At 50.1% G+C, this 19,868-nt stretch overlaps 1 protein-coding gene across 1 annotated transcript; it reads right to left on the bottom strand.

Annotated features, from left to right (window-relative positions):
• Positions 1 to 88: 88 nt before the first annotated feature.
• Rsph9 (radial spoke head component 9) lies at positions 89 to 19,865 on the bottom strand. Its single transcript, XM_052192675.1, has 5 exons — positions 16,837 to 19,865; positions 12,594 to 12,759; positions 7,635 to 7,764; positions 5,574 to 5,720; positions 89 to 333 (listed from the first exon to the last, which is right to left on the bottom strand). The coding sequence occupies exons 1-5, from the start codon at positions 17,061 to 17,063 to the stop codon at positions 173 to 175; spliced, it is 831 nt and encodes a 276-aa protein (XP_052048635.1). The 5' UTR covers positions 17,064 to 19,865; the 3' UTR covers positions 89 to 172.
• Between the last annotated feature and the right edge of the window lie 3 nt (positions 19,866 to 19,868).

Below are 19,868 nucleotides of genomic sequence, written 5' to 3'. Positions count from 1 at the left end.
TCCTTAGCTCACTCCGGGCCTCTGCCTCTTGGCTCAGAATTACATTTCATGGCCTTTCAGAGCCAGGTGAGTCGATGTCACAAAAGGACAAAACCCAGACAGACCAAGCAGGCCCCGTGGTTGAACTTTATGAAATAGTGTTTCGACTCCACATCATATCCAGCCTGCCTTCCTACAGCATGAAGGGCAAGTCCATGTTCTTCTCGCCTGTGCCCACGTAGATGTAGCCATAGTTCTTGGTGCGGGGAGCGTGGTAGAAGGTGAGGCCTGGCCAGAGCAGGCTGCGCAGCACCACCAGCGCATTGCCCCTTTCCATCTGGATGCTCCAAGACCCTGGAACGACAGACAGTTGAGGTCCAGCGCTGAGGTGCCACCGAGAAAGCTGCTGTGCCGTTGCTGCCGCGGCTGCTTGCTCATGACACAGAGGATGGTGATGAGGTGAGACACCAAGGTGAGGGGACCTCAGATGGCGAGGCTCCGTCCTCACTCCAGGTAAACCTCTGACCCTGAGCCTCTGCTCTAAGATGGAGCAGACCACCAGGGGCTCAAGCTGACACTGGGCCATTTCAGGCCTCCACCTCAGTGGGCCTCCCAGCTGCCCTGCCCAGCCTACCCCATGCCCCAAGACGGCAGGCCAGGCGCTCAGAGCAGGCGGAGCCATGCAGCCAGGATGACTTGGCTGGAAGGGCCTGATCCAGCTCCAAGGGAGGGAGCCGCTGTGTGGGAGGAAGGAGCCTGGGAAAATCGCCTCTGGATGTAGATCTGGGCTTCTATTCCCCTGCGCACCGAGGCCTCTCCCCCAAACCAGCCACAGCCCTGCTCTGGGCCCTGCCAGGAAGGCAAATAACTTTTGAAGGTTTTGGTACAGGACCAACCAGTTATGCTCGGAGGGCTGTTGTGGTGCCTTCATCAGTTGCCAGCTCAGCCCCGGTGCTGGCTCCCACCACTTGAGCTTCCCGCAGCCTACCTCCAACCATGGCCCACCCTGGTCTCCCCACACCCAGCAGCCTCACGACTCAATCAGTCTCCACCCTTCAGGGGCCACCCTGCAGCAGAGAAGTTTATCCCTGTGTGCTAGCTGCCTGCCCAGGTCAAAGCCAGAGTCTTCTGGAAGCATGGAGGTCTGCTGCCCCTGGTCCTGACTCAGCCATGCACAGGGCAATGGGACAATGACATGAAGGCTATCCTGTGGGCTTATCGCTTGCTCTCGTCCACAGTGCCACCGTCAAGGAATCAGAACATGAGTGAAGCAGGCCCTGGTTGGTACAACATCTTTGGGCACCTGAGAACCTTGATGGCTTTCTTGGTCACAAGGATGGAGTGTGACAGAACAGTGTCCCAGGGCCCCTGTGTGTGATCCTTGGCAACAAACAGACCCAGAAACATACAGTTCTCTAGCCTTAGTCACATTCCTGAGGCCCAGAGCATCATTTGGACAGCTTTCTACAGAGACCTAATCCCCCCTTGCCCTTGGGAGACCACAGCTACACAGCCTCCGTGAGATAAGCAAGACCAGACTCCGACTGCTCTGCCCACCCAGGGAGGCTGGCTTGCAGCTTCCCTCACCCAAGCAGTAGCCTGGGAAAAGAGCCTAGGGTCTATCCCTAACCCCACTGCACCCAGATAGCTACCCGTTCAAGTGACATATGGCGGCACGGGGCCCCTCACAGCAGCATGTCTGTTCACCTCATGCTTCAAGTAGATGGGGAGCAGAGGCTGGCATGAGTAGCCAAAGCCCAGCAACATGGATAAGCTGTGAGGAAGTTAAACACAAAAAAAAAAAAAAAAAAAAAAAAAAACCAGAATCCAAAGAGGGTGGGGCCAAGCAGGCCAAAGGGTGCCGGCTGAGCTGCAGTGCCCGGGGCCAGCCTCCCGCCCTCCCATGCAGTCCCGGCATGCTCCTGTCCTTTCAACTTGCATGCTTCAGTCAGCTCATCATCCTAAGTACTGACACACACCCCCGTGTTCTCTCTTCCTTCCTCCTTCTCTGTCAGCAGACATGCAATATGTACCTGTCACCTTCACTTCTATCTCAACTGCAAAAATGGAAAACTAGGCCCAGACAGCTGTGGTCGCCCTTTGAGGAAACAGTCTGGTGGTTCGGTTCAGTGCCCTAGGTCTCCTCAGACCTGGCTTCCTCTCCAGAATACTTGTGCTCTAAGACTGGGGGAGAAGATGGACCCCGGAACTCAGCAGGTGACCCTATGCAATTGGCAGGAGAGCCTCCGGGGTTTCCCTATGCCAGGGTCTTACCCACCTCCCCAGTATGGAGCCCTAGGCTGGAATGGACTTCATTCTCCTGCCTCAGGAAGAAAGGCTAACGTAAGGGAAAGTAAGGGCCAGGCTCAGATCAGGCTGTTGAGGGGCAGCAGGAAGTGTAAGCCTCCACCCCTAAACCTCATCACATGAAGCAACAGCCAGGAAGGACTGGGTGCTGGCTCCAGCTAAGAGGACTCAGGTTTGATTCCCAGCACCTACGTGATGGCTTATAACCATCTAACACCAGCACCATGGTGGCGTCCATGGGCACCAGGCATACATGTGGTACACAGATAAACATGCAAACAAAAGACCCATACACATAAAATGACTCTATGTCATTTTAAATTTAAAAAAAAAAATGACTGCAGTTTCCTGAAAACTACCATTCTCTTTACAAGGTAGAGTCAACCCTCCCAGAGCGGGGACGGAGGAAAAGGACACCCCTGGTGTCAGCCTCCAATATAGGTAAGCAATGGGGCAGGGGCAGTGATCACTTCTAAAAGACTTAGGAGCCATCTGCACACACCCCACAAGGCTCGTACCGCGGTGCCCGTTCTCTTTAGGCCCCGTTCTCACCAACCAGCAGCTTTTAAAGGTCGTTTTCTTGGCTGCAGGACTCTTGCTGCCCTCTGCTGCCCAAACTGGGCATAGCACTGAGTACTCTATTTTTGGGACCTGGCCACCTGCTGCCTCTGCTGCCTTACTCCTCTGTGCGCCCCCTCCCCCACATCTTCCAATATAACTTTGGTCGTTTTCAGCTTCTCTTGGTTGTTCTCAAACCTTCCTGACACAAAAGAGTTGTCTTTCTCATTCCAAGGGCACCAAAAGAGCTTGGCATGCAGCAGCTGCCCCGTGCTCCGCTGACAGGGCAGGCGAAAGGTTAGAGTACCGAATGGCAGAGTCCCAGTGAGGAACCCGGCTGCCCAGCCTACTGCTCCACCTGTCTTCCGGTGCAAGCCCACGGCAGAGAAGTCTCAGCACCCCTCAGGAGGACGAGCTTGCCAGGGATCCATCCCCACAAAACTTCCCATCCCAGGACATTACACGGCAGCTCTTTGCCAAGATGTTGGCCTCAGGCAATATCCCTCGCCTGTCCACCAAAGGTCGCTTGTTCAGAGAGAAGCGGTGAGCACCGGCTTCTCTGTGGGCACAGGGAACAGAGACCCCAGGACAAGGCCACTTCAACCACACCTGCTCAGAGGCATCTTGAATGACTGCTTCAGCCTCAGAAAGCAATGTCCCTCCCTAAGTAGAAAGAGCTAAAGAACTCCTGACTCCGCCCCTCTAGCCAGGCGTGTTTCCCAGGCTCCTCCAGGGGTTCTAGTCCCGAGTCTGCACGTCATCACCCATCACCGCTGCATCTCCAGGCAGGAGAGCCGCCCGGCAGCTCATTCGCTCACTCCCTAGAAGAGAGTCTGCCAGGGAACCAGAGCGTGTCTGGAGACCCAGCCCCGCCCTAGTCATTGTCCTCCAGTTGCCAACTGGTCCCAGGAGCCACCCACCTGCCACTCTAAGCCCTCACTCAAGGTCACCTGGCTCTGGTGCCTCCATGTGCTGGCACCCATCGCTCAGGGCCCTCGTCCCTGGCACTGTTAGTCCTAAGCAGGGCCTGAGGGCTTGCTTGCCCCTTCTCTGTGCACTGTGCACTGGGCCTGCCTTTAAGCCTCCTCAACTCTTCCCACCAAAGCTTTCCAGGAACTCCTGGGCCTGGAAATATAGACATAATCGGTTCTTTTGGCTGAGTGGATGGCATGTGCCTTTAATCCCAGGGCTCCGGAGGCAAAGGCACGTGGAGCTCTGCAAATTCCAGGCCAGCCTGGTCTACAGATGTGTTCCAGGCCAGCCAGGACTACATGGAGAAACCCTGTCTCATAATAATAATAATAATAATAACAACAACAACAATAGGGTTTCATGTAGCTCAGCTGACCTAGAATTTACTATGTAGCCAAGGATGGCATTAAACTTCTGATCCTCCTGCTATGTAATGACATCTTGTCTCCAAGAAGAGGAGGAGAAGGCTGGCTTGGATGTCAGGAGATATAGAGTTATGTCATCAAAGGACACAGGAAATAGAATGACGCTAGAGTAGAGAAATAAATCTAAAATGCCTAACGTAAAACACGGTAACTGTAGTTAATGACGAACATATACAGATGCAGACATATATGGATTTAGACATAAATGCAGGTATATTTGAGATAGGGTTGTGCACTCAAGTCCAGGCATCTGAGTCCTGGGATTACAGGTCAGCCCCACCACAGTCAGCTTTATATTATACTCCTGGAAAACGCAATAGCAGACAAGTGTGCTCCTTGGGGGGGGGGGGGGAACTATCTGAAGCAATGCATTTGTTAGCTATTGACTGAACTATTTTATTATATATATATATATATACATAGTGTTCATGATAAATATAGTTTTATCCATTAAAGAAAATAAAAATAAGGTTTTTAACTTAAAATAGTGTGGGGAGCAAGGTAGCGTATTGTTAGGGTGCTTACAGCCAAGTCTGACCATCTGAGTTAGATTCCCTAGAGCCCACAGGGTGAAAGGAGAAAACTGGCTTCCACAAGTTGTCCTCTGACCTCCACACCTGTTGTGACATGCACACACAAACAAATCCATCAAAAATTTGTGACTTAAAAATAACCATTGGCCGGGCAATGGTAGTGCACACCTTTGACCCCAGCACTTGGGAGGTAGAGGCAGGTGGAGCTCTGAGTTTGACGCTAGCCTGGTCTACAGAATGAGTACCAGGACAGCCAAGGGCTACACAGAGAAACCCTGTCTTGAAAAAAGCAAAACAGCTGGGCGGTGGTAGCACACGCCTTTAATTCCAGCACTTGGGAGGCAGAGGCAGGATTTCTGAATTCGAGGCTAGCCTGGTCTACAAAGTGAGTTCTAGGACAGCCAGAGCTACACAGAGAAACCCTGTCTCGAAAAAACCAAAATCAAAAAAAAAGAAAGAAAGAAGAAAAGAAAAAGAAAAACAGACAAAAACAAACAAGAAACTAAAACACATTAAAAACTGGTTGAAAAAAAAAAAAAGCTCAGAAGTGTATTAAAAATGACAACAACAACAATGTGCTAAAATCTCTGGAGACACTGAGTCTCTTTACTTCCCTGCTCCCCACTTCAGACCAGGCTCTGGCGAAGCCCACCCTCAAGAGGTCAAGAGGTCACTGGTGAGCCACCATTGCCAGCCCAGCCTCTCAGCCCCAGCCTTAGAGAAGGAAGTGGGATGGCCCATGTACTGCTCTGGTCTGAAGGCCAGCCCCGCACCCTGAAGCTAATGGCCTGTTTGTTACCTCTGGGGATGTCATACTCCAGGGAGTCCAGGAAGTCCAGCGAGGGCTCCAAGTCCGACTTCTCGAGCAAGGTCTTGTTCTTCAGATCAATAGCCTCCCTGAAGTGGAAGTAGGAGCTGAGTTTCCTGACCTCAGTCAGGGGCAGGCCTGGGAAGAGGAGGTGGGCGGAGGACAGTTACCCAAGGCCCAGGGCGCCTTTCTCCCTGCATGGCTGTCAAAGGGAGGCGGCAGTGCAAGGCTCTGTCCACCAGACGGGTGACCCAAGCTCATCCCCTTCCCTCATACTTGACCCTGACCTCTGAAAGAGGAACAAGAAGGGGCCGTGGCAAGCAGCAGGTAACCCCGATCGATGCGACGGGGCAGGAAACCTCAAGTCACCAGTCCGCTTCTGCCTCAGGGTTCAGTGACTGCTAATCCTTTTCAGCTGTGCTGCTTACTGTCAACTGGGCACAGCTGTGCACCGACTGGGGCCGCGTCCGCTTGCTAGTTTGCTTGTTCTTTCATTATTTTTTTACATATATTTTTGAGACAGCCTCACTATGTAGCTCTGGCTAGTTTGAACTCACAAAGAGTTCCTCTTATTTTCTGTTTCTGTGTATTTATTCCCTAAGCCAAAGTATATATCACTAAGAAAAATACATATTTTAGTCTCTATTCTTTTTAAAAAAAACAAACATAAAATTATCAACGTCTTTAAAGTGCTGGGAGGGTCTTCATGAAGAAGTATTGAGAGATGGCTCAGCAGGTAAGGGCACTGACTGCTCTTCCAGAGGTCCTGAGTTCAAATCCCAGCAACCACATGGTGGCTCACAAACATCTGTAATGGGATCTGATACCCTCTTCTGGTGTGTCTGAAGACAGCTACAGCACAGTTGTATATACATGAAATAAATAAATATTTAAAGAAAATATTTTTAAAAAAAAAGAAGAGAGCAGGTGTTTCACAACCTGTGGGCCGAGACCCAGTGGAATCCAATGACCCTTTCACAGGGGTCGCATATCAGACATCTCGCATCTCGGAGATTTATATTATGATTCATAACTGGCAAAATCACAGTTATGAAGTAGCAACAAAAATAATTTTATGGTTGGGGGTCACCACCACATGCGGAACTGTATTAAAGGGTTGCAGCATTAGGGAGGTTGAGAACCACTGACCTAGAGTGAATTAGCCAATAGGCATGTCTGTGGGGAATTATATTCAGTGTTGATTGATGTGGGAAAACCCAGCCCACTGTGGGCGGTACTATTTCCCAGGCAGGGAGCCCTGAGGGTATAGGAGTAAAGAAAGCTAGCAGAGCTTAAAGTAAGCAAGCGTGCGTGTGCGTGTGCGTGTGTGTGTGTGTGTGTGTGTGTGTGTGTGTCAAGTGTGTGTGTGTGTGCGCTCGTTTGTGTGTGTGTGGCGAGTGTGTGTGAGTGCACTCGTGTGTGTGTGTGTGTGTGTGTATGTGTGTATGTATGGGTGTATGTGTGTATGTGTGTATGCGTGTATGTGTGTGTGCATGTATGTGTGTGTGCATGTATGTGTGTGTATGTGTGTGTATGTGTGTGTATGCGTATATGTGTATGTATGTGTGTGTGCGTGTATGTGTGTGTATGCATGTGTATGTGTGTGTATGCGTGTATGTGTGTGTATGTGTGTATGTGTGTGTATGTGTGTATGTGTGTGTGCATGTATGTGTGTGTGCGTGTATGTGTGTGTGTATGTGTGTGTATGTGTGTGTGTGCGTATGTGTGCGTGTGTGTGTGTGTATGTGCACGCGCACACACGTGCGCATTCATTTCTCTCTGCTCTTACTGGGATGTGCAGAGCTGTTTGAAGCTCCTGCTAAGCTGGACAGTACAGTACTCTCCCCTACATCCTGCTACGTTCAGTCAGGGCACTGTTCACAGCAATGGACTGAAACTAGGCCACCAGCCAGCCACCAGCAGCCACCAGAAGCCCATCCTCCCCGGGCTGTGGACCCAGCCACTCTTCTCCAAGGCGGGCAAATGCCCCTGCTCCCGCAGACATATTAAACTGGGCCTTGGTATCTCCTCGAGGATCCACAGGGACCTCACCTTCAAAGGTCCGGTTGACGTGGGTGACTCCAAAGGGGGTCTTGAAGAGGGCACCTCGGGGGATGATGGCCACGGCCTTGTCAATCTGGTCAATGATGGACACCAAACGAGACTCTTCCTTGATTTGGACCTGAGGAGACAGAAAGGAGCATCCTGGCAGGACACTGTGCCTGCTCACCGACGAGTCAAAATGAAACTGCATGGCCAATGCTTTTTCCCACCTGAGCGGCCAGGGACTCGGGTTGTGCTGAGTATGCATATGCCTCTCTCTCTCTCTCTCTCTCTCTCTCTCTCCACCATGATGAGTTTGCTATGGTCCCTTCCAGAGATCTGCCACTAAGTTATCATGCTTAAAGGTTTTTCATTCTGCCTTTGAAAATATGGAGCAAGAAAGCAACAATGAAGGCCGTCGGTGTAGTTCTTGCCTAGTGTGTGCAGTGCTCTGGGTTCAAATCCCCCACATCACATGTGCTGGTACACACCTGAAACCTTAACACTCAGGGAAGTGGAGGCACAAGGACCTTATTTACATACAGAGCTTCAGGCCACCAAGAACTATATAAGATCCTGTCTCTAAGAAAACAAGTTAGGAAAGCAGGGGGAGCTTTTAGTTCAGTGGGAAGCATGCCTGCTTAACTTCTCCAAGGCCTAGGGTCCAATCCTCCGGACCCCATAAGCCTAGGTCAGGTTCACCCTTAGCTACACAGCAAATTAATGGCCAGCCTTTTGCAAGCCTGATTATCTGAACCTGGAACAAATATAAAAAAGCAGGATACCTGGATACAGAGATACACATCTGCAATCCCAGCATTCCTATGGTGAGATGGAAGACAGAGGTAGAATGACCCAGTTCAGGGGACGGCTAGCCTAGAGTAAATAACACAGCACCAGAAACAACAGAGACCTTGCTTTAAAGGAAGAACAAGTGGAAGTGGGCTGGAGAGATGTTGGAGGCGGAGCGCACCAGCTGCTCTGTGGGCTGCTCTGGGTCTGATTCCCAGCATCCACAGCTCACAGCCACCCGTCACTCAAGCCCTAGGGATCACACAGCCTGCTCACAAGATGCACAGATATTAAGGCAAAACACTCATACACACAAAGTAAGTAGATTTTGTTTTATAAAGGGCAAGGTGTGGGAACTGACTCTCTAAAATTCTCCTCCAACCTCCTTACTTAGTCTGTGGCACATACTTGCCAAAACACACAGACACACAAAAACACTAAAAAAATTAAAAATAAAATTATATACATATATACATGTATATGTATTTTCATATATATGAACATAATCATGTTCATTGTACATTATTTGTATAATCTAGAAAAACATATCAAAGGGATTAAAACTAATTACCCTACCTCCCAATCATTAACATATTGATAGCTTCCTCCTTTTTTGTTGTTGTTGGTTTTTTTGTTTTGTTTTTTCGAGACAGGGTTTTTCTCTGTGTAGCCCTGGCTGTCCTGGAACTCACTCTGTAGACCAGGTTGGCCTCGAACTCAGAAATCTGCCTGCCTCTGCCTCCCAGAGTGCTGAGATTACAGGCATGCACCACCACCACAGCCCAGCTTCTATTCTTTATTTTAATGCATATATTTAAAGTAAAATTGGGATCACAGTTTAGGCCTGACATCACCAGGCATTTCCCCATAAGGTTATGAGGCCTTGCACAGATGCTGTTCCCTTGCAGTTCCCATCAGAGTGCAGCAGGAAGGACAAGAGAGCAAGCTGAGCTTGATCGGAAGCCTGTGGACGCAGAACATCTGAACTCACAGAGCCACCTGACACAGGACTGGCAAGGCGAGACAGAAACTAACATTCAGAACATGCCCCCAGCCCAGGAGCCATGAATGCTGCCTCAGTGACTTGGCACAAGCCTGCAAGAGTAAATATAGCCACCCTAGCTATACAGAAAGACAGCCAGAGGGAGGCTCGGGGAAGCGCATTTATCAGGTGGGAGATGTAGCTGCCCCGAGACAGCCTAGGCCCAGACTCTTAGCATCGCCCAGGTTCAGATGCAAGGCTGGCGTTTTGAATTCTCCTTTGGTTTAGCTTCAGAACGTGGGCTTCTTACTTGTTGACCCCTGTGGCATTTCTAGGAACTGGCCCTTTAGATAAAATATGCACACGTTGGAAATGACGTCAGTCCAAGGTCACTTGCCTCGACATGCTTGTCAGAGCTGAAACCTGGAAGTTACTTTCCATGAATCAGATATTGTTTAAACACAGAACATTTACACACTGGCACACAAAGCCGGATGGCTGTTTGGGGTGCTGATACGGAAAGGTCTCTGAAAGATAAGTTGTCATAAAAGGGGCAGGGTACAGGACTGTGGGCATACCACCCTGCAAGTTTATATTTTTTAATTTATTGTGTTTTATTACTTTGTGCATATGGATGTTTTGCCTGCATGTATGTTTGTGGACTATGCATATGTTTGTTGCCCATAGAAGTCAGAAGAGTGTGTCATGTTGGAGCCCCTGGAACCAGGGCTGTAGCCAGTCATGACCCACCATGGTGGGGGGGGGGCAGTTCTTAGGCTGAGCCAGCTCTTCTGCAAGAGCAACAAGAGCTTTGAACAGCTCAGCCGACTCCACAGCCCTACACTGCCAGTTTAAATGTTTGTTTAAAAGAAAACACATATAGAAGCTAGGGCACTGGCACTGGTAACAGACATAGCATTCCAGTCTTCAAAATGGAGTTGGATTGTCAAGGATCATGGGCAGATGCGGGCTTGTGATGCCAGGCCTGTGATTGTGCCCTTTGAGCTCCTGGGCCAGGACAAGGCTGTTGATGCAGTAGAAGGATCTAGACCAGACAGGGACGCATGCTAAACAGTTACATAATGTCCCCTAGAAAAGGGGAAGAAAGGAATTTTTATTACATTTCTTTTAGTGCCTATGACTCAGGAACCATGTGGTATATGATCTAGTAAAATAAAGATTAGTCCAAAAGGGCTGGCCAGATGGCTCTGTGGGAAATGGTACCTGCCACCAAGCCTAATGACCGGATGTCAGGCTTTAGAACTTACATGAGAAGGAGGAACTGAGTCCCACAAGTTGTCCTCTGACCTCCCTGGGACAGCCTGACCCCACACAAAAAATAAACAAATATACTTCAATGGAAGAAGACCTAGTTTTGATCCCCAGCACTGTTAAACAGTAATAAGAACAACAACAACAACAATTAATAACAAAAGCCAGGCGATGCTAGCTCTTGCCTTTAATCCCAGCACTTGGGAGGCAAAAGCAAGTAGATCTCTGAGTTCAAGGCCAGCCTGGGCTACAGAGTGAGTTCCAGGACAGCCAGGGCTACACAGAGAAACTCTGTCTCAAAAGAACCAAAATAACAATAACAATGACGATAACAATAACAATATGCACATGTATACACATTCCCAGTCCACAGGGCATGGCAGCCCCATGGTAAGTCAGCCTTTACAAGAACTGACCTGACCATCCGCTTGCTCTTTGCCCGTCCCTCAGGTGATCTTAGCCACTAGCCCGTGTCCTCTTCACCCCGATGGTAATGCAGCACCGTCAGGACTGGTCCAGGTATAGCAGCAGAGGCCCTAGCTCCCCAGGGACTCAGTGCACACTTGGGCAATGGTGACGGCCATGACCATAGACAATCTTCATGGGACTTGCTCTTGTTTCTTCCAGGCTAGGATCACGTGTACGAGTGTTTTGCTTGCATGTATGTCTGTGTACCGTTTGCATGCCTGGTGCACACAGAGGTCAGAAGAGGACACTGGAGCCCTTGGAGCTACAGTTACAGTCCATGTGGGTGCTGGGAATGGAATTCAGATCCTCTGAAAGCCAGGGCTCTCAACGGCTGAGCATCTCTCCAGCCCTGAACCACTCTGTTCTTGTGTTGAGTTGGGTTTGGCTTGTGGGGCTGGGGGGATGCTAGGGTTTAGTCTGTGGACCTCACACATTCTCCCATCGACCCTCAGCCATGACTGACATTTGTTCAGACCCTTGGAGCATACACACATACACACTCACAGCACACACACAGCCCTGCACTCACACACACACACAGCCCTGCACTCACACACACACACACACACACACACACACAGCCCTGCACACACAGACAGCCCTGCACTCACTCACACACACACACACAGCCCTGCACTCACACACAGCCCTGCACTCACACACTCACACAACACACACACACAGCCCTGCACTCACACACTCACACACACACACAGCCCTGCACTCACACACACACACACACAGCCCTGCACTCACACACACACACACAGCCCTGCACACACACACAGCCCTGCACTCACTCACACACACACACACAGCCCTGCACTCACACACAGCCCTGCACTCACACACACACACACACACTCACACACACACACAGCCCTGTACTCACACACACAGCCCTGTACTCACACACACACACACACACACACACACACAGCCCTGCACTCACACACACACACACAGCCCTGCACTCTCTCTCACACACACACACACACAGCCCTGCACTCACACACACACAGCCCTGCACTCACACACACAGCCCTGCACACACACACACAGCCCTGCACTCACACACTCACACACACAGCCCTGCGCGCACACACACACAGCCCTGCACACTCTCACACACACACACACACACAATCACACACACACAGCCCTGCACACACACACACACACACACAGCCCTGCACTCACACACACATGCACGCACACTCACACACAGCCCTGCACACACACACAGCCCTGCACTCACACACAGACACACACACACACACACACACACACACACACACACGCATGCACACTCACACACAGACGCACAGATACACACACACACACACACGCGCGCGCGCGCACGCACGCACGCACAATCACACAGATACACACACACACACACACACACGCACACTCACACACAGCCCTGCACACACACACAGCCCTGCACTCACCACCACTTCTTCATCGAAGACCTTCTCTCCTTCGTTGACCTTCTGGAGCTCCGTGTGCTCATATTCGTGGGAAGGGTCACCCATGAAGCGGCCGCTCACCACAGATGTCTGCACCGCCATCTCCTCTGTGGCAGGGGGCAAGAGGCTCCACTCTGTGCAGTTCAGGCTGCCAACGACACCAATCATGCTGGACTCGATTTCCGCTCATGCCCTGCTGCCACCGCCCTCCCTTTCACAGGGTGGGGCAGCCAAGGGCTTTGAGAACACCTTCACCCAGGACCCTTCACGGTGTTAGTGGAGACAGCTGAACATGCAGCCTAATGCAGCTTCCACCCTCCTTAAACTATCCTATTTGGGGGCTGGAGAAATAGCAGGTAGAAGCACTGCTGTTCTTCCAGGGGACACGGGTTTGGTCCCCAGCACCCAAATGGTGGCTCACAGCTGTCTGTAACTCCAGTTCCAGAAGATCTGATGCCCTCTTCTGGCCTCTGTAAACACCAGGTACACACATGGCGCACAGGCAGACACCTGTAGTGGTTTGAGTGCTTGTCCATGGGAAGTCCTACTAGTTGTTGGCCGTGTTGGAGGAAGTGCAGCCTGTGCCTAAGGACAGGTTTTGCGTCCTGTGCCACAGGACCTGTTTGAGGTCTGGTGCCTAATCTCTGCCCTGGGTAGAAGACAGAGTCTCTCCTGGGTGCCTCCGGACCACCATGTAGAACTCTCAGCTCCTTCTCCAGCACCGTGACTGCTTCCACGCTGCCGTGCTTCCCTCCGTGGTGATAATGCACTGACCCTCTGAACCTGTGAGTCAGCCCCATTAAATGTTGTCCTTTATAAGACTTGTCTTGCTCAAGGTGTCGCTTCACAGCATATAAACCCAAATGAAGACAACACCCATGCACATAAAATAAATGTTAAAATATATAAAAATACTTTGTATAATATATATGGTATACACATACATAAACAGTGGGGTCAGGGGCTGGAGAGATGGCGCAGCACCTCAGAGTGCTTGCTATTCTTCCAGAGGACCCATGGTTAGTAAGTATGTGTGTGTGTGTGTGTGTGTGTATGCCTATGAGACATGGGACATGACGGGATCCCCAGAGACTGGAGTTACAGGCAGGTTTAAGCTGTTTGATGTGAGCGCTGGGAACCAAACTTGAGTCTTCTGCAAGGAGAGCAAGTATTCTTAACTGCTGACCCATCTGACCAGTCCCTTATAACATTTTACCGGGGCTAGCGAGGCGGGCCAGCAGGTAAAGAAAGACGCCTGTCACCAGGCTTGGCTGCTGAGCTCAGTCCCTGGAGTCTATGATGAGAAGAGAACCACCAAGTTGCACTGGGCTCACCATGAAACACATGTTCTCATTCTCTCTGTCTCTCTGTCTCACACACACACACATGCACGCTCATATATACACACATATCAATATCCTGCCCAGACTGATCTGGAACTTGTATCCATGTGGTCCCCTAGTTCAGCATCGGGAGAAGCTGGTGCTACAGCAGGAAGTGTGTCCCCCTGCCCAGCCAACGCTGTCTCTTTGGCACACAATGTGCTGGTTTGGGGCCAGTGTTTGTGTAATTAATTGACAGTTGCTCACACAGAGTGATACCAGGAAGGCCCAAGTTCCTAGGATGCACCTGATTTCAGAAAGAGGCCATCAAAATCCACAGCCACCAGCAGAAGGCCTAGCTCTCTCTTAGCATAATTTTGATTTGCTTATTTATTTTTCAAGTAGAGCCATCAAGATTTTTTAATTTTAGCTGCTACATCCTCAACTGCTTATTAGGTCTGAGTCCACCCTGACCTCTCTATAAGACCAGGACTTCGCTGAGCGGTGGTGACGCATGCCTGTAATCCCAGCACTCTGGGAGGCAGAGGCAGGTTTCTGAGTTTGAGGCCAGCCTGGTCTACAGAGTGAGTTCCAGGACAACCAGCACATTTGGCTTTCACATCAGATAGGAACTTAAGCAAGGGCAGAGGCAGGAACCATAGAGGAATCCACTCACTGGCTTGTATCCCATGGCTTGCTCACTACCTGTCCAGGTGGGCTGGTCTCATTAATCATCAATCAGGAAAATGCTCCCAACAGACTTGTCTGCAGGCAATCTGATGGAAGCAGTTTCGCAGTGGGGGTTCCTTCTTGCCAGGTGACCATAGTAAGTGTCACATTGACAAATCTACCCAGCACAGCACTCCTGACCCAACTTGGGAGTTCTTATGGTGGAACACACCTTTAATCCCAGCACTCAGTAGGCAGAAGAAGGCAGATCTCTTGAGTTTGAGGCCAGCCTGTTCTACAGGAGTTCTGGGACAGCCAGGGCTACACAGAGAAACGCTGTCTTGAAAAAACAAAAGCAAAAAAACCACTCCATCCAGTCTGTCTCCCTTTGTGCCCGACACCATCTGTCATGCAGAGACGTGTTTAGTCTGAGCTTGTTTAGGAATCCCTGGCATATGGCTCCCAAATACACACAGGAGCTTCACAAAGATGAAGAGTTTGTGGTGTTTGCCTTCTCAAGGCAGACCGAATTCCTGGTGCCTAGCACATAGTAGGAGCTCAACAAATGCTCACACAAATGAGTCTCCATCTTTAGCCCAAGTGTGGACTCCCAGTGTGTACCTTACACGCCTTATTGCGCTTTGCCCCCAGGTCCCCATACCAGTTAGGTTTGGTTTGTCTCTTTGCTTCTGAGTGGTTTTGTTATTTGAGGTAGGGTCTTTCACTGTAGCCCAGGCTGGCCTTGAAATCCTTCTGTCTTGGTCTCAAATGCTGGGATTACAGGCTTGAGTCAGATCCTGCTGCCCCGATTCTCAATAGTAAGCAGTGGCAACGCTTAGCTGACCTGTTGGGTGGACCAGCCTTGAACTCTTCGCCACCTTCATCTAGCCTGGCAGTCTCTCTCTTAAATCTTTCCCACCATTCCACTCCCTCAGCCATTTCCCCTTCCAGATCCTTGCTTCTGGACACTGCAAAGACCCCCTAAATGGCCACCCACACATACTCCCAGATCACCTGCTCACACAAATCACCGCACTGGTGTTCCCTGGTGGCCTATAGACAAAGTTCAAGCTTGACTTCTGAACATTGGTTGCTGCCTCTGTCCAGTTTACTTCCTGTCTCTTCCCTAAACATGGAAAGCCTTTAGTCAGAGCGCAGGTTTTCTTCAGCTGGTTGCTGCGGGGAAGTGACCACCTTTCAGAACCAGAGCGGCTGCTCCCTGATCAAGCTTAGTTCTTCTCCAAAAGCCCAGGACTCTTGACCTCACTTTAGGTATGCCTCAGTTGTAGCATTTTCTTTTGAGTTAGAGTCTCTAAACTTTTTATTTTGTGTGTATGAGTATTTTGCCTACACGTATGCACATGTGCCTCATGTGTACAGTGTCCTCAGAAGCTGGAAGAGGGTGTTGGATCCCCTGGGACTAGAGTTATAGAGAGTTCTGAACTCCATGTAGGTGCTAGGGATTGAGCCCCAGTTGTTCAGAAGAGTACCTTGTGCTCTTAAAACCTAAGCCACGTCTCCAGCCCCAAAACCCGCAGACTGGCTTCAAACTCCCTGTATATTTGAGGCTGATCTTAAACCTCTGATCCTCCTTCAATTCTGGTTTGATGCATGGGTAAATAAATGAAGTCCCTGGATAGCTCCAGCTTGGGTGGCTCCCCCAGCGTCCCGGGGAACTCGGAAAGAGTCTGGGATGGTTCTAGAGGCTTACACTGCAGAACCCCCCGCCCCCCCCCCCCCCGCCTCTTTCCCCATTTTACAAGTGTTGTGCTTCCAATAGCACCTCCCGCTGAACAGCCCACACTCCCAAGAGAGACGTCTCTAAGCAGCTCTAGTACAAGTCCCAGTGTCTGACTTGTCCAAGCCAGATCCAGTCCACAGCTAGAACCTGAGTTCTATACCAGGTCGCCTTCTCCAGGACCTCTCGCCTTGTGCCTGCTCAGTTTAGCCTTCTGTCTATAACAAATCCATCCAGACCAGTTTCTCATGCTCCTCCAGGTTGACAACGTTGCCCCCTCGGACCCTGCCCAGGCCATTCCCCCCACCCCACCCCACCTCTCACAGTTCTGGGTGACATCCTAGTCCCCAAGCTCTTCAACTGTCCAGTTCCCTCAAGCCCCACCCACAGGTTCTTCCTGCATAGGTCCTGGGAGTACCCACCTCCCCAAGCCGGAGTTGCAGCCACCACCCTTCGGGGTCCTCCTGCAGCCTCACCTGCCACAGAGTCGCCTCACCTGTAGAGCGTCTTGCGTGGTGCGAGCTGGTCCTCACTCAGGCCCTGTGCGATGTAGTAATCCGCGACAAGGCCAAGGATGCGGCCCCAGAAAAGGACCCGTGCAAAGCGGTAATCACGCTTCACCAGCATAAGGGACGTGAGCAGCGAGGCCCGACGGTCCGGGCTGAGTCCCTGCCCACTGCCAGACGCCAGCTCCAGCGACAACAGGAGACTGTCCGCGTCCATCAGGCCGGCCGTTTACCTCCAAGCAAGTCTGGCGAGTAGAAGCCGTTTCCATGGAGACCCTGAGCCCCACCCCCTTAAACTATCAGGAATCAAAATCCCACCCACCGGACCGCCCACCTCGCAAACCCGCCCTTTCCGGGAGCCGGGGGTGGGGTGCGGTGGAACCAACTTTCACAGCGCTGTGTAGACTCATGGCTTCCCTATAGGAAGTGCCAGCCCAGCTCCATACGTGCATTCCACATTACGTACGCCATTTATGCCCTTAAGGATTTGGGAAGAAACCCAATACAAAGCCCCAAAAAGGCCACTGGCTGCATTCGTTCAGAGCCAGCCTGGTCTACTTAAAAGTTTCCAACCAGCCAAGGCGGCATAGTGAGTGTCTCAAACAAAACAAAACAAAACAAAACAAAAGCAGCCAGTTACAGACTACATGTGTGTCAGCTACAGCCTACAAGTACACAGCCTTAGGCTCCACACCTGTTCAGACTCAAATAGTAGCAACAGAGGAGCGGCTCCATGTTCCCTAGGCTAGCCTAGCCCAAGCTAGTCTAACCACTGCTACTTCTTATTTGCTTCTGGAGTCGCCTAAGTCAAAACCAGCAGGGTCCTCCTAAGGCTTGTCGCAGGGAAACTGGGCTTTGACAGTGACTGATCATATTTCTGGATTCCTTTGGGGAAGACTCATGAAGTCAAAATGCCCTGGGCCTCCAAGCCCAGCCCACAGAGAAATAGGTGTCTAAGTCGCTCAGATGATTACTTTGTTTTGATTGCCTGGGCATTGTTCATCTGGGCTTTTTAAATGGGCATTAGAGAGCTGACCAGAGTGGTCTTTCATTTCAAAGGAACTCATGGCCCCCTTTCAAACCTCAACTCCTCCCCCCCATCCTGTCCTGCTTTGACAATATGGCCCAATTCTTCTGCAAAACAATATCAGACACACACACACACACACAAAAGGCTGACTGACAGGAGACACTTCAGGTGATGTCACCATAAACATCTCGTTTTCTATGATTTACCTATCAGGAATGAGTTCCACACATCAATAACTAGAATCTGAAGGAAGAAGGTGGAGTCTCCAAGCTTGGTAATACACCCATTAGGGACAGAGCAAATCCTGGCTATTTCAGAGAAAACCCACACTAACTTAGAGCAGAGGAAAGCAGTGTCTGTGAGCAGGTGAGCAGGTGAGCAGGTTTCAATTCATGCTCTGCCACTTAAGCCAGTGGTTCTCAACCTTGCTGAGGCTGCAACCCTTTAATACAGTTCATATTATCGTGACACCAACCATAACATTATTTCATTGCTACTTTATACCTGTAATTTTGCTAGCTTTGAATCATAATGTGTAAATGTGTTTTACAATAGTCCTAGGTGACCCCTGTGAAAGGGCTGTTTGTCCCCAAAGGGGTTGCAACCTACAAGAACCTCTAACTTAATTAAGCAAACTAACCTTGCCAAGGCTCACCTTTATGATGGGGTAGTAACATATACATATAAGTTAGCATTAAATAATGCATATATTAACTGCTTTTATTGAGGCAGGGTCTCTGTGTAGCCTTGGCTGTCCTGAAACTTACTATGTGGACTAAGATGGCCTTGAACTCATACAGATCTGCTTATCTCTCTGGCTCCCAGAGTGCTAGGATTAAAGGCACACACTACCACGGCCCTACCCAGCCTTGTTTATAAGTACTTAACATAGTATATAGGTACAGTGAGCATGGGGACAGATGCAGAAGAGGCCAGCTTGGTGTCATGGGTTGTAGAAATAGCCTCCATTGTAGGCATTGCAGAGGGACGGACAAAAGTGTGTAGACTTGGAATGCACAGCTGTCTGCATTCATTCTTTAAAGACTTGGAGGTGGGAGGGGCCATGGGGAGGCAGACGTGGGAGTTTGGGATGAATATGATCAAAATACATTGTATACGTGTATGAATTTTTCAGAGAACAAAAGATATTCTAAGGAGAAATAGTAAACAGGTTTTAAAAGGGAGGTGAACTAATCCTCACTCAGGTAATCACTGACCCTAAATGACAGCCAAGGAGAGGGCCCTGAGCTGGCCGGTGGTGGCGCACACCTGCCTTTAATCCCAGCACTTGGGAGGCAGAGGCAGACGGATTTCTGGGTTCGAGGCTGGCCTGGTCTACAGAGTGATTTCCAGGATAGCCAGAGCTACACAGAGAAACCCTGTCTCGGAAATAAACAAAAACAAAAACAAAAAACAAAAGGAGGGGGCTCTGCTGCAGGCTCCCAACCCTTAGACTGGACTTGCAGCTTGCAAAACATACAAAAAGAAACAAAGTAAAACCTTGGCCTGGCAGCCTGGATTCCTAGCAGAAGCAAAAGGATCAGGGGTTCAAGATCATTCAAAGCTACATAGTAAATTCAAGTAATGTGAAACTGTCTCAAAAAATAAATAAATAAATAAAACCTAGTTAGTCTATGTATTACATTGTTTCAACTATTTCAGACACACCACTCTAACAACCTTGCATATACCCTCAGGACCTTAAACCTGCATCTGCCTCAGCAGGGTAGAGTTCTAGCCTCAGCTGGTTGCCAGGAGCTGTCTCCAAGACCCACAGAGAAAGGGAGCCCCGGAGCAGTGGAAAGAGGTAGGACAAAAATTTGCATCACAAACTAGGACTAAAAAAGAAAAAGAAGTGCCAGGCAGTGGTGGCCTGTAATCCCAGCACTCTGGGAGGCAGAGGCAGGCGGATTTCTGAGTTCCAGGCCAGCCTGGTCTACAGAGTGAGCTCCAGGACAGCCAGGGCTATACAGAAAAACCCTGTCTCGAAAA

The sequence above is a fragment of the Apodemus sylvaticus genome, chromosome 9 (genome assembly GCF_947179515.1).
Source record: "Apodemus sylvaticus chromosome 9, mApoSyl1.1, whole genome shotgun sequence".
Classification (NCBI taxonomy): Eukaryota; Metazoa; Chordata; class Mammalia; order Rodentia; family Muridae; genus Apodemus; species Apodemus sylvaticus.
The sequence above is the reverse complement of the archived record's forward strand: the minus strand, read 5'-3'. Positions and strand labels throughout refer to the sequence as shown.